Source organism: Mytilus edulis, chromosome 2, assembly GCF_963676685.1.
Source record: "Mytilus edulis chromosome 2, xbMytEdul2.2, whole genome shotgun sequence".
In the NCBI taxonomy this organism is placed as follows: domain Eukaryota; kingdom Metazoa; phylum Mollusca; class Bivalvia; order Mytilida; family Mytilidae; genus Mytilus; species Mytilus edulis.
The window spans coordinates 82,431,582-82,447,217 of record NC_092345.1 but is presented as its reverse complement, the minus strand read 5'-3'; the positions used below and the strand labels follow the sequence as shown (position 1 = coordinate 82,447,217).

Genomic DNA, 15,636 nt, shown 5'->3' with positions numbered 1-15,636 from the left:
ACATAAATAGCCTGAAAAATCATGACCTTGAGTAATGCCAAAATATAAGTAGACAGGGACCTGAACAAATTTGTAAGAGTCTTTATAAAGTAGCAATATACTCAGATATTTTTTGTGAACTGTGTAAACTCAAAATCAATAGGGTTCTTTTTTCCATCAAAGTGAATTAACAAACCAAATTTACAAATAGATTTTTGAAGCCAAAAGAATTTTTAGGCTACCATCATGTTATTTTGATTTTTTTTGCATCTGCTGTTATAGTGATCTTTGTGTTAAAACCTTATATTCCATACATACTTAAAAGGTTGTATCTAAAGTACATCAAATTGGAAATTTGGAGTAAGTTCGGTAAAGGCCATAAATGGCCTCGATTATAAAGTTCAGTGTAACGAGATGAAAAATGATTTAAGTTGACTTTAAGACATGTAAGAAAGTTAAATAGAATTATTTTTGTCAAAGCTTTATTCCAACGCGTTGATTTTTACATCCAAAATTGGTGAAGATAAGAGGTTTTGGCAATATTTGACAAAATCAGCCGAATTTCAACCAAATTTAGGACCAGGAAACATAGAGCGCAGGCGTCTACAAACTTAATTTTCAAGGTAGACATGTAAAATTTCTTTACAAATATTACTGTAAAAGATCTTTGTTGTCGACATATGCGCTCTATGTTTCCTGTCAAATAATTAGTGAAAATTTACCCATTTTCATTGACTTTTGAGTGGAAAATCCAAATAAGTACTATTTGTGACGTCATAAATAAAATACAGGAACATAAATTTTCAAAAAATGACTTATTTCCAATTTAGTCTATATATTAGCTACATTTTGTATGTTTCTTTGTGATATTGGTCAATAAATCCTAAATTGAAATCTAGCTAAAAAAGGGGGCCATTTTAAGACCTTTCCAAACCTACTCCTTTGTTTGTGAGCTTAAAATTAGTGGTGAGTTTCTTCTCCCTGATCAGCACTAGTAAAAGCTATTGTTAATATTACTAGGTGACTGTGCTTCATAGGTTTACTGTACCAGTAAAACACAATTAACTTTTTTTAACCTTTATTCCTTACAACTTTTTCTTCATAAGTTAATTCTAGTTTTCTGCTATTGTAAAGATTTATCAAATAGCTATCAGGAGTTAAGTTTTTTGTTTCAATTTCTGACCAAATTTTCTCTAAATATTTCAGACTTCTAGCTCCTTGTAATTTTCTTCCAATCATATACAATTCAAATTTGTCTTTTTTCATCAAATTACATGAATCTATCTGACACAAATCAGGGATTTTCACAGTGTCAAGTTTTGGTGTGAATGTTATTCCAGAAGACCTTTCAAGTTTTTTCAAATCAACTTGGAAATCTTTCAAGCTATGCTCAAATCCTATTGGCTGATTTGGAACAATAAAAGCACCAAGTCCTAATGGTTCTGATTTCTCATTTTCTATAATTATCACTTTATACAAATGTGTTGGTACAGAAACTTCATTTTTACCAATTACCTGGAAAGTAAAAACAAAATTTTAATAAAATAAAGATTAAAGCAGGTAATAAACATGTTATCCATAAAACATCAAAATTAATTTTAAAGAAAGAGCACTTCCTGAAGTGCCCTGCTAATACATATATATTTTATCTCTCCAAATTTCTGGTAAGAAACTAATGTAGGCTGGAGCCTGGTCTCCTCGGTATTGAAGTTCAATGCATTTTCCTATAGATCATAAATTTAATTCGGGGATGCCTTTGACATAGAACTAACCAATATTTTGACTTGACTGGTGTTATGGAATAGTAGTTAAATACCCATATTGATTACATAAAAATATACAATGATCAAACTTGAAGCTGTTATAACTTTTGGGCTTCAGGAGAACTTTTCTGGATCAAAATGCTCCCTTCAAAAAATTTGAAAGCCAAGGGTGTATAAGTATTTGAATATGTAAGTTGATAAGACCAAACTATACCTTCAAAGAAAAGCCAAATCTATCTATTGTCAACTCTGCAACGGGAATTGGAACCTTAGTTTCTTAAGATCAATTTCTAAATTCATCAATAGTGATTCTAAGAAAGATATGTTGTAAATCCTGTCACTACTGAAGCACTCACTACTGAATAAAATTGTGAATGGAAATGGGGAATATGTCAGAGACAACAACCTGACAAAAGAGCAGACAACAGCCGAAGGCCACCAATTAGTCTTAAACGCACTCACTACTGAGCTGATTTTTTATTTCAAATATATTTTGAAATCATTTGGAAAAAGTTTCAAACAGACATAAGGCCCACACTAATTATAAAAGTTAAGTTGAATGGATGACTTACTGGATATTTTACATAATGCAATCCATCTTCATCTGTGGTAGGTAAAACTAGAGGCCCACTAATTATTCTGACTCCCTTATATTTTTTTGTTAGATCCCTGCAGTACATTTCAAGTCTATTCCAGAATCCTCCATTATTTTCCAAGTTTTGAGGTAAAATATTTGATAAATAAAATGACTGCTTCATTGCTTCCTGTAATAAAACAGAAATATTATAACTACTACTGAATAGTAAGGCATCTATGGCATGGTGAAATAACTAATAGTAATTTTTATTTTCAATTCAAGGAGAATATTATTTAAGGAAAATTAAAGGCAATCAATAGGTGATTTGATAATATACCAAATGTAACATTGAATTATTATGGAAAATGAAAATAAAATTAAAAAAAATCCAGTACTTTAGATATTTTAAAGGTATTTGAGCAATAATTATCTTAACACTTTCACTCCTGAATTAATTTTTTGCAGCATTCCCTTCCCAAAATTCATTTGCAGGAGCCATTTACTTGATCAGTATTACTTTAAAATGTCCTTCAGCTAAATTAGAATATAGTTTTGGTTATCAATATCTCAGGAACTGAAGGAAATTATGCGGTCAAATAAATGGAAGTGTAGGAAAAAAGAGACCAAAGAAAACATATTCTCAATCTATAATACATATAATCCTATTATTAATATTTAAATGTGTTTTTCTTACTATCATAAAAGTCTTTACCAAAATTCAGACAAATTAATAATAAAAAAATTCTTAAGGATTTCGCTGAACCCAGTGTCTCGCCTACTTTTTCTGTAAATCGCAGGCTCAACAAAAATGAGAAAAAAAAATTGATCAAAATATTCCTCTTGATATCATCATTTGATTGTTAGAAGCTTCTGTCCAAGTTTGGTAAAAATCCAGGATAGTTTATGAATCTAATAAATGTTTTAAAAACTTTAACTGCAGACTGTATGTAATGTTAAATGGAAGAAAAATTAAGTCCATTTATAAGTAAAATACAGATACACAGGTATAAAATTTTAACAAAATTTCCTTCTAGATACTAGCTTTTGATCATAAAAAAACTTCTGTCCATGTTTGGTACAAATTAAAAATAGTATAAGATAGTTATTGAAATTTTAAAAACTTTAACCACAGAGTGAATGTGTTGTTTCCTGCCAGAAAATCTAAGTCCATTTAAAGGTATAATATGGAAAAAATAGATTATTTTTTTTAACAAAATTTACTTCTGGATACTATCTTATGATCATAAACAAGCTTCTGTTGAAGTTTGGTACAAACCCAGGATAGTTTAAGAAAGTAATTAAAATTTCATAAACTTTAACCACAGAGTGAATGTGTTGTTTCCTGGCAGAAAATCTAAGTCCATTTAAAGGTAAAATACGGGAAAAATGGATTAATTTTTTTACATAATATACTTCTGGATACTATCTTATGATCATAAACAAGCTTCTGTCCAAGTTTGATACAAACCCAGGATAGTTTAAGAAAGTTATTAAAATTTCAAAAACCTTAACCACAGAGTGAATGTAATATTTCCCCGCAGAAAAATGAAGTCCATTTATAAGTAAAATACGGGAAAAATGGAATTTTATTTTTACAAAATTTACTTCTGGACACTATCTTATGATCAGAAACAAGCTTCTGTCCAAGTTTGGTAGAAATCCAGTATAGTTTAAAAAAGTTATTGAAATTTCAAAAACTTTAACCATAGAGTGAATATTTGTGGACCCCGCTTTTTGTCGAGCCTTCGACTTTAGTCGAAAAAGCGAGACTAAGCGATCCTACATTCCATCGTCGTCAGCGTCGTCGTCAGCGTCCACAAATATTCACTCTGTGGTTAAAGTTTTTGAAATTTTAATAACTTTCTTTAACTATACTGAATTTCTACCAAACTTGGACAGAAGCTTGTTTATGATCATAAGAAAGTATCCAGAAGTAAATTTTGTAAAAATAAAATTCCATTTTTTCCGTATTTTACTTATAAATGGACTTAGTTTTTCTGCGTGGAAACATTACATTCACCCTGTGGTTAAAGTTTTTAAAATTTTAATAATTTTCATAAACTATCCTTGATTTGTACCAAACTTGGACAGAAGCTTGTTTATGATCATAAGATAGTATCAAGAAGAAAATTTTGTAAAAATAAATTTCCACTTTTCCGTATTTTACTTTTAAATGGACTTAGTTTTTCTGCCAGGAAACATTACATTCACTCTGTGGTTAAAGTTTTTAAAATTTTAATTACTTTCATAAACTATCCTTGATTTGTACCAAACTTGGACAGAAGCTTGTTTATGATCATAAGATAGTATCAAGAAGAAAATTTTGTGAAAATAAATTTCCACTTTTCTGTATTTTACTTATAAATGGACTTAGTTTTTTATACCAGAAACAAAACATTCACTCTGTGGTTTAAGTTTTAAAATTTTTTATAATGTTCTTAAACTATCCTGGATTTCTACCAAACTTAGACAAAAGCTTGTTTCTGATCATAAGATATTATTCAGAAGTAAATTTTGTGAAAAAAAAAATCACTTTTTCCGTATTTTACTTATAAATGGACTTAGTTTTTCTTCCAGTTAACATTACATACAGTCTGCAGTTAAAGTTTATAAAACATTTATTAGATTCATAAACTATCCTGGATTTTTTTACCAAACTTGGAAGTTTCTTTCAATCAAAAGACAGTATCGAGAGGGAAATTTTTATTGATGTTTTTCCTCATTTTGTTGAGTCTGCGATTAACAGTAAAAGTAGGCGAGACACTGGGTTCCGTGGAACCCTTACAAATTTTTTTATATCTAGTGATACAATTTCAGCATTCATTGATATATTTCAACATGTGAATTACTGATTATGTGTACTGACCAAGAGATATCTACATGTATCCAGATAAGATTGTTTCCATCATAACTTTTAGACAATAAATGAATTAAATCTGAAACAATTAAAATCAATAGATGAAGATTAAACAACATTCTATGCTGATTTAGTATATAATTTGCAACTGTAACTCTGGGAATTATCAATATACTAGTAAATAAGATTATTCCATTTTGATAGAATTTTAGAAGGTTTATCTATATGAATGTGATTTGGAATAAATAAGCATATTCACCGTGCAAAAAATCATATGCTTTTGCGTGTATATATATATATAAATATATTAAAATCGTATGATGCACAATTGGTTTTTTCCAAATAATTGTCATAACATACATTTTTCTCTGTATACTCTCTTGGAATATTGAATAAAACAATTACTGTCTTTTGTTTCCGTAAATAGGTGGTTTAATTGACTTTTGGAAAACTGATATTCACCTCAGCCATTTGCCTCAGTAAATATCAGCTTTTCAAAAGTCAATAAAACCCTATCTTTTCCTCATCAAAAGACAGTAATTGTATAATATTCATAAAAACTTGGATTGATTCTATACATACCTGTACTCAATATATATGGTAACTACACCCTAAAAACTATTTGTTACAATATTCATACTATGGAGAGTGCCCTTATTGAAATGTGTTTACTAAATTCCTAATAAATAAAAGATTATATATACAGCATGATTTAATCTATTACCACTGACCTGACTGTGTTTATTATCCCCAGCTGGGGCCATATGACCCCTAGACCATCCACTTCCTAGGTAATCAGAGTTCTCAGCACTGAACTCAGTTTGAACATTTGGATCAGATTTAAATTTGATTTTTCTTCTGTCTGCCGGTCCTGAAATCATAGAGCACTTAACTTATTTCTAATACTGTTAAGTGACATTTAAAAGATGTATCTTTATATGTGTTGTTTTTTTATGTTTCATTGAGTTGTTGTCTCATTGAAGAACATCCCACAATCACTTAAATGATTTCTGAGTTTCATTTAGTTTTGAGATAGAGGATTTATTATGAAATGACTGTAAGACCTTGAATGTTTAAACTGCAATGAAAACCAAACCAAACAAACAAATGAAAAACAAAACCACTATAAAATCTCTCTTCATTATGCATGTTATGAATTCAAATGGTATCATAACCTTACTCTGTATAGTAGTAAAAGATTAACTACTGGTGTCATTTTTAAATAAATAAAATCAATAAGTGCAGATCATCTTTTAAATAAAAAAAATACTATTTATTCAAGACTGACAAAATTATAAAATTTCTCAAAAATTGCAGGGGAATAGAAATTCTTAAAAACTGCAATTATTCAAAAAAAATAATTATGGAACAATAGGAGGAAAAAGTGTGTGTATACATTATGACCAGAAAATGATCTCTTAATACAAATTCAATTTGATTATTCATGTCACCAAGGTTACAGACATTTTGAATTATAAGGCTCACATAATGTTAATTATTACCATCAATATTTCTCTTGGTGATATACTCAGCAACCCAAACAGGTGTTTTCTTTGCCTGATCATATGATAAGATGTGATTATCATAAACCCTTATATCTGGCCCACGATCTGGTATGCCATACTTGAGAATAGTCTCACTTGCCCTGGTCTTTGATGATAAACCTACAATTAAAAAAAAGGGTTGCTGGCCAAATTGATCATCTTGTCTGTTCAGTTCATATAAAATGCAATAGATTTTAATTTTTCATTTCAAGAAGCAGTTATACTTTTTTTCATAAGGGGAAATAACTCAGATAATTTCCTCTTGATTTATTATTTTAATTCTATTTCTGAAAATGTACAATATAAATTACATTTTTGGTCAAGTACAAAAAAATTACTACCATAGATATATTTTTTATCAATGATTTCATACTACCCAATTTAGATTAACTTTCTACATATTAGAAATCTATTAAATAGTGATGTAATAAATGGGTTCTCTAACACTGCTTTACTGAAAATCTCATATAAGATTTTAATGTTCTCAGATGTTACAGTGAATATAAAAAGAAGTAAAACTAGTTGACTGAGAGTAATCAACAGGGATGTAAACGAAAAAGGGGACTGTAGAGCCTTCATATAGTAAAGTTATAAAATGTCTATGCATGACAAAATGTTGTACAATTCAAAAGAGAAAACCAATTGAAAATATTATTTTTTATAATAAATAACAAACAAAAAACAAACAAATAAAAAGACAGACAAACCAACAACAACCAATGAACTAGTACAGGCTCTGCACTCAGGACAAGTTTGTGAGCACTAAACTTTCTCAAAAGCTTGGGATAATGGTTTAACAGCAAAACATATAAACTATCAAAATTAGTTGTGTAAAAGATTTGACTCATCAGATCTGTAAGTTTTCTTCAAAAGAGTGGTATAGCTATAGGTGTAGACTGATGATTCCATATAAATCTGATGGACATACATTTGTAAGTTCAAGAAAACACTCATCAAATTTGTTGTCATTTTGTTTTCTTGGTGGATAGTTGTACCTATCTCATTAACAATAATACCACATCTTCTTCTTTTCTCACTGAAACATTACTATCAGTAAGGCTTAAATATAGACAATTATATTTGCACAAACTTATTTACATATTATTTACAAACCAGGTGCTCCGCAGGGCGCAGCTTTATACGACCGCAGAGGTCGAACCCTGAACAGTTGGGGCAAGTATGGACAAAACATTCTAGCGTGATACAGCTCTGAATTTGGATTGTGATCAAATTTTTGACATTACATGGGGTTTTTTTACACAAAACAAATGTCAAGATTTTACAAATTTTACAATTAAAGATTTCTTCTTCAAACTTTTTAAATCTAAAATTAAATAGTTGGAACAGCATTGGTTTCTGACACAGAATGAATGTGGTCTAATGAACTTAAAAGTTTGTTTTTGCCTTTTAGCAATTCACTATGCTGTTGAATATTAATCCTCTCAAAAAAATGTTTGAAGAAATTTTCTTTTTATTTATGAAATCTGAAATGAGAAAAATTTAACCCCCCCCCCTTTTTCACATCCCCGTTTCCTTTTTTCCAAAACTGATATCAATTCAAATTTCTAATGGAGTTTGCAACAATAACTACTCTTTTAAATACATCATAAAATATTAAAATGTAAAATAAAGTGCTTATTATCACTGAATGGTAAAGATTGGTTGGTAGTAAAAGTGAATATACATTGTTTATTGTATAAAACAATAAAAAAAACTTCATCAGCAACATTTTATATTGGCAAATTTCCAATGAAGTTATTTACATAAAGTAATGGGCAAATAAAAATAGAAAATGACATCATAGTCATGTCTGGCAAATGTCCAACATACATAATCTAAAAACATTTTAGATAAGATAAGGAAATAAGATGTAAAAAAACTGCTTGTTATCACTGAATGGTAAAGATTATTTTAATTCATCAGTTGGTAGTAAAAAGTGAATATACATTGTATATTGTATATAACAAAGATTTAAGTTGATTCTGGACAAAGAAAGATAACTCCAATTAAAAAAAAATCTTGCTATTGCACAATATTTTGCAATTAGATATTTCTTGCTTACTATTCTGGACAAAGAAAGATAACTCTAATTAAAAAAAAATTTGCTATTTCACAATATTGTGCAATTAGATATTTCTTGCCATTGCGCAATACTGTGCAATTGAAAAGACTTGCTATTGCACAATACTTAATATAATAATTTTAGATCCTGATTTGGACCAACTTGAAAACTGGGCCCATAATAAAAAATCTAAGTACATTTTTGGATTCAGCATATCAAAGAACCCCAAGATTTCAATTTTTGTTAAAATCAGACTAAGTTTAATTTTGGACCCTTTGGACTTTAGTGTAGACCAATTTGAAAACAGTACCAAAAATGAAGAATCTACATACACAGTTAGATTTGGTATATCAAAGAACCCCATTTATTCAATTTTTGATGAATCAAACAAAGTTTAATTTTGGACCCCGATTTGGACCAACTTGAAAACTGGGCCAATAATCAAGAATCTAAGTACATTTTTAGATTCAGCATATCAAAGAACCTAACTGATTGATTTTTTGTCAAAATCAAACTAAGTTTAATTTTGGACCCTTTGGACCTTAATGTAGACCAATTTGAAAACAGACCAAAAGTTAAGAATCTACATACACAGTCATGACAGTTAGATTCGGCATATCAAAGAACCCCAATTATTCAATTTTGATGAAATCAAACAAAGTTTAATTTTGGACCCTTTGGGCCCCTTATTCTGTTGGGACCAAAACTCCCAAAATCAAACCCAACCTTCCTTTTATGGTCATAAACCTTGTGTTTAAATTTCATAGATTTCTATTTACTTATACTAACGTTATGGTGCGAAAACCAAGAAAAATGCTTATTTGGGTCCCTTTTTGGCCCCTAATTCCTAAACTGTTGGGACCTAAACTCCCAAAATCAAGACCAACCTTCCTTTTGTAGTCATTAACATTGTGTTTAAATTTCATTGATTTCTATTTACTTAAACTAATGTTATTGTGCGAAAACCAAGAATAATGCTTATTTGGGCCCTTTTTTGGCCCCTAATTCCTAAACTGTTGAGACCAAAACTCCCAAAATCAATCCCAACCGTTCTTTTGTGGTCATAAACCTTGTGTCAAAATTTCATAGATTTCTATTAACTTAAACTAAAGTTATAGTGCGAAAACCAAGAAAATGCTTATTTGGGCCCTTTTTGGCCCCTAATTCCTAAAATGTTGGGACCAAAACTCCCAAAATCAATACCAACCTTCCTTTTGTGGTCATAAACCTTGTGTTAAAATTTCATAGATTTCCATTCACTTTTACTAAAGTTAGAGTGCGAAAACTAAAAGTATTCGGACGCCGGACGCCGGACGACGACGACGACGACGACGACGACGACGACGACGCCGACGACGACGACGACGACGACGACGCCGACGCCAACGTGATAGCAATATACGACGAAAATTTTTTCAAAATTTGCGGTCGTATAAAAAGCTGAGAATTGAAGATTTATATGGTAGTGACAATAGCTTTCATATAAAAAAAAAACAACCTTTAATAACTTTGTATGCCAGTATTATCATGATTATTATTAGATATAGGAGGGTGGTAATGGGGGTTCTTTAATGACAAATAATGGTAAAATTGTTGCCAAATAACGTTAATGGTAATTTTTTGTGCATGATGTTAATTAACTGTATACTTTCTTTTAGATGATAAAAAAATCGACTGATATTGATGAATCACATTATACTATTCACAAAAAAGACAGTGACGATAATTATTTGGGACCTCTGATGAATAAAGATTGAGGAAGATAAGGATATTTTGACGAATCACTGTAAAGATTGAGGAAGATAAAGATATTTTGATGAATCACTGTAAAATTTTTACCAATTTAATTTTAACGCTCACAGCAACCAAGGATTTGTATAGTAAGACTATACAAATCCTTGCAGCAACTGAAAATGACCATTTGATGCCTAACGATAAAGGGAATTACTACCCTCATGTATAGAAGACAGTATAACTGTAAGTGTAGACTCATGTGTTCAACAAAAATTTTATAGAAACTTTTACCCTAATATTTTTATACCACTGCAAAAAACTCAAATAATTCTTTATCTTTGTTTTTTAAATTCATTACTTTCTTGGTTATCATTTTCAAATAAAATTCGATAAGAGCCAATTGCTGCAAGTGTTGTGAATGTGCCTGTGATTATTCCTTTCATAAATTGTGACATTTCCGTATTCAAAGCTGATTGCTTCGTCCGTAATTGATAAAGAATTTAGAAAAAAACACTCTCGGACAGTTTCGTTTTAATACAAGCTGAAGTCTAGAGAAATCCGAAGGCCAAACGTTATTTGTACACTTCCGGTGTCGGCGTCCCACATGTATTTTTGAAATATTGTTTTATCTATTGATTCCAGTACTTTTATCTTACACTGATCAGGTATACCATTACGCAACTCAATTATTTAACAGAGTGCCGGTTAATGTGCCTTTCTGTGACCACCGTAATCAGATTGGGTCCCTACTTTTGCTTTGTTATCATTTGTACTAAAAAAAATCACTACTGTTGTGAAAAAAATTATTCATATTAAGCACAAATTTTAACATAGTGAATACAAAATAAATGTAACATGTCCTCTGTGCCACTGGAAGGATGAACATCTTGCGCACGATTTAACCTTCTGTCCAACATTAAGAGAAATCTGTATGCAATATTTCTTTCCACTCAAAGATCTTGTTACAGTATCATACAGTCATAGGTATTATTTTCCCTCACTCACTCTGAGTTACCTGTCAAAGTAGTTGAGGAACCGTAGCTGTCATGTCCTAATGATACTTTCGTTACTCTTTTCGAACCCTAAGATTGGAAGCTTATTACTATTAGACAGAAAGTATAATATTGAACCAACTGGATTCAAAAACCTTATTCCTAAGGCAGCTTTAAAAAAGTCTATGAACTTAACCAGTTACAGTGTTCTCCCCAGGCCGTTTTAGCGTCGCGGTACCGTGACGCTATATTTTTGCACCGTGATGCTATAATAATTCCCGCGACGCTATAATTATTTTGAAGATGCTATTTTATTTGTCCTCAATTTTGAACTTTCATCTATTATCGATTATTATCATAAAAATTACATCACCTTTAATTGTAATCCCTTTAAATCGGACACTAAAGGCAATTAAGGGATTAAATAGCCAGGTGTTAATTGCCCTCAGGGTGATAAATGTTTGGATGCCAATATCCCAAGCTGACACTCGTGACATGACTTATACCACGTGTCTGCCATCACCAACTTCGACATGGAAAAATGCAATCACAAAAACAATTCGAAATCTATGTTTTGTATTACAAAATTTCAAAGATTAAAACGAATTTTTTTTAAAAGGTCGTTTATATTTGCAACTCTCCAAAATATACTTTCTTTCTCTTCCTGTAATACAAGAGCGAGAATTTTGGTTTTGAGCTAAAATAAGTTTTATACTTCTTTAAAAAGTTATCATAATTGGCTTTAGTTTATGTTTAATGCATTTAATGCATTAAAAGCGTCTTATTCATTCACAATCTCTTGTCAAACAATGTTTATTCTCGGACTCATTTTCGTAAATTTTTCTACGGCCGCCATAGCACATTTTTGTGTATACTACAGATCGGAACCGGACCAGATATGAAAAAATCCGCATTTTCACAATAATGACAACAGACGGACAGTAGACAGAAAAAATATACCAATAGAGAAAACTACGCATTAATAGACTATTTGTTAGATAACTTTGTTAAAAATACATATCATTTTGATGTAAAGATAAGAAACAACAGGGACTAATTCATTGAGTGCCATGGAACAATGAATTTCATAAACATGATAAAAAAAGGTTTTTAAATTGATATTTTTTTTTACTACTTTTGCTACTTTATCTTTACTTAATATAATATAAAAAAATAGTTCATTTTGTGTAATAGATATTTAGTTTTGTATATATACAGGTTGCACTATAATGAACTATTCATTCATTTGACTTATGTGTTGGGTAACTGAAAGCACATATTTATTTTTATTTGGCACAAGAGGAAAAAAATAATTCTGTAACTATAAATGAATAAAGAAAACATAAACTGAAACAACTGTTTTTGTTGTTATAGTTTAATTGAATTCTTAGTTATGAATTGAACAATATAAACTAAAACATATAAAGGAAATAGAGCATCAACGCGACGCGACAAATGACATTACAGTGTTCTAGGATTCCCATTACCCGTTACCCGGGGTAAGTGGATTAGGACAACGGGTAAGTCATTTTTTAGCCTTTGTCACCCGGTGGTAAGTCAATTTTCAAGTTCGGGGAAGCCGAAAAACTCTTGAAATTTCCAGGTCCTCTTCAATTTTCCCATATCTGCTTTTTATTTTTATTAAATCACGAGAAAAAACTTTGATAAAAGATCGAAGATTTTGTCGATGTCTATCGGCGCTTTTATTCAAGCACTCGTTTACTAGGTGTAATCAAGCGCAAAAGAGACCACATTCTTCTCCTATCATTCTAAAAGTCGGTCACGGTGTCGGTAAAATCGGAAAATCCGGATTGATAACTGGTGCTTAAATCGGGACATAAACGATTTTTTTTTCTTGTCATCGGAGGAAAATAAACTTACAGTTGCATTTATTATAGCTCTTAATAAATGACATAGTAATAACTATAACATATTTGTCAAATTTAGTAAGAAATCGTTTTTTTTAAATTTTGTATAAAATTCAATCGTATCCGAATCCAGCTTTGTTCAGACAAACTTCACAACATATAATTTAAAGCATGTCATAAAAGTTTTTTGAGCGGCCCCCAGACCCCCGGCCATAAGGGCGACGAGCTTTAGCTCGCCGCAGCGGACGGCGCTGTCTGCATTGGTTGGCGGATTTAACTTTTAGATGTGGGTAAGTAATTTTTTTATTGATCTTACCCGTGGTAAGTCAAGGTGCCAAAAAAATCCTAGAACACTGCATTAAAAAAAAATACAGTTATTTTTTTTTACGCAAAATGTGATGCTATCCAAAATTTCTGGGGAGAACACTGAGTTAGACGCCGTTATAACTCCAGGTCTACAACACCCTTCCCTCTTTTCTTTTTTTGGCTGCACATCATCCATTTGACCTCACAGGTCCGTTACTGTACAACTCAGCAGTCACTCTGAAACCCTCTGATCAGTTCCCTGCATGTCAGTCAGACATGTATCAGTCATCCAATGACCTGTCAAACATAATAACCATATCAAACTGCCAGACACTTACATACAGTTGTGCACACTAGTAGATGCTCGCAATGCCAATATTGTGAAAATCTATGGATGGTACCAACAGTATGTCAGGGATTTCAAAGAATTGCTCTAACCTATTGAGCTTAAGGAGATCTTTCCTAACTAATCCAGTTAGATGCCCACATATCTCCAGGTCTACATGGTCTTCAACAGTATACAGTGCTCCTATTTTATAAGAACTTCTTTTTAACTACACAAAAATGCATCTTAGAATCATTTATCATAATATGAGGCAGGCATAATCATTACCTGTGAAAGGGGACTGTCTGTCTGTATGAATTAAATTTTTTTTTAATTCAAACATATTTTAATTTCAAAACAGAAATACTGTAACGTTTCTGATTTTGGTTCTGTTGTTAGGGATTTTAGTTGTGACGTTCTTTAACTTAGGATGTCATATGCAATGTAAACAAAGAAAGGCTATATGATCAGGTAACGTTTTTTCATATCAAAGAATTATTAAAAATGAAATTGGTATTGCATTCCTTCCTATTTTATACTAGACTGATAAATATATATTTTACTCAAAGTTTCATGCAAACGAGACCGGAAAACAAATGGAAAAAGGAAGTACATTGTGGATTTCTGTGCAGATGCGGGAATTAAAAAAAGTGACGAAAAATGAGTTAACGATTTTGAGTTCCCTGATAATTATTTTTTTGATTTTTTTTGGATTGATTTTTGTACTGTTATAGGGAACTTTGTCCCCTTTTAAATCTTGAAATAAAAATGACAGACAGCAACCAAGGATATCATATATTTAACAGGCTCCAGGCATTGGACTGGCACATATGTTTATGAGTTCTCAACTACATTTGTATTTTGGTTTCCTAGGACAGTGGTCATGGTGGTATAACAACACAATATAACAGCATTCTGTAAAATCCCATAGAAAATGGCTTGCCTAGATCAGCATGAAGCAGAATAAAAATCTTATTAACATAAAGACTAAAAAATATATCTAAAAATACTGGCAGTTACGTAACATACTGAAAGCTACTTTATATTACTGAATTAAATATGTTTTGATATAAAAACACTTTCAAATGTTGGTTTTTTTCTGCATTTTACAGATTTTTGTCCTGATTTACGATGGATCAGGAACTGTATGATGAGTTTGGTAATTATGTAGGTCCTGAATTAGATAGTGATGAGGAAGATGAGGATGCAGATGAAGATCAGAACAGAGAGGATGCCATGGCTGAATATGCAGGGGAAGTAAGTTCATTTAAAATGTAAACAACAGGAAAATATTGGTGTTTAAAAATTTCTTCACAACATTTGCACAAGGGAAAAGTACATTTTGTATTCAATAATTTAAAAAAACAAACTTTGCTCCCCTAAACAGCAACAGGTATGACATTTGTTTATACTTCACAAACCACCAGAGTGAATTTAGTGTTTGCCATTACATTTAAACCTGAGTTGATGTATTGTGTCCTGGTTAAATTCACATTTATTTAGTTTTAATAACAATTTAGTCTATATTGTGATAAGTTGCAGTTCGTCAACCAGAAATCTCTTTTCATTTGGAAATGTTTTTAACTTTAAGTCATGTATTGTCAAAGAAAAAAGAGCACAACTTGACAT

The 15,636-nt window shown here is 30.9% G+C and overlaps 2 protein-coding genes across 2 annotated transcripts in view; one reads left to right on the top strand and one right to left on the bottom strand.

Moving 5' to 3' along the window:
• Positions 1 to 1,040: 1,040 nt before the first annotated feature.
• On the bottom strand, positions 1,041 to 11,018 carry LOC139510310 (nuclease EXOG, mitochondrial-like). Its single transcript, XM_071296816.1, has 5 exons — positions 10,875 to 11,018; positions 6,679 to 6,840; positions 5,908 to 6,047; positions 2,315 to 2,506; positions 1,041 to 1,494 (listed from the first exon to the last, which is right to left on the bottom strand). Exons 1-5 carry the CDS (start codon positions 10,969 to 10,971, stop codon positions 1,051 to 1,053), a joined length of 1,035 nt encoding a protein of 344 aa, XP_071152917.1. The 5' UTR covers positions 10,972 to 11,018; the 3' UTR covers positions 1,041 to 1,050.
• A 16-nt stretch (positions 11,019 to 11,034) lies between these two features.
• LOC139510309 (116 kDa U5 small nuclear ribonucleoprotein component-like) overlaps positions 11,035 to 15,636 on the top strand; it is a 32,026-nt gene continuing 27,424 nt past the window's right edge. The window contains exons 1-2 of the mRNA XM_071296815.1: positions 11,035 to 11,181; positions 15,120 to 15,264. Of these exons, the coding sequence (XP_071152916.1) occupies positions 15,139 to 15,264 (126 nt within the window). The 5' untranslated portion in view covers positions 11,035 to 11,181; positions 15,120 to 15,138. The remainder of the gene's footprint in view (positions 11,182 to 15,119; positions 15,265 to 15,636) is intronic.

Bases quoted from the DNA above. Each gene is read 5' to 3' on its own strand.
- LOC139510310 (XM_071296816.1), bottom strand. From the start codon at position 10,971: ATGTCACAATTTATGAAAGGAATAATCACAGGCACATTCACAACACTT. The intron at 6,048-6,678 runs GTAATAATTAAC...CTATGATTTCAG, and splicing joins CACCAAGAGAAATATTGATG to GACCGGCAGACAGAAGAAAA. The intron at 2,507-5,907 runs GTCAGTGGTAAT...GTTTTATTACAG, and splicing joins GGGATAATAAACACAGTCAG to GAAGCAATGAAGCAGTCATT.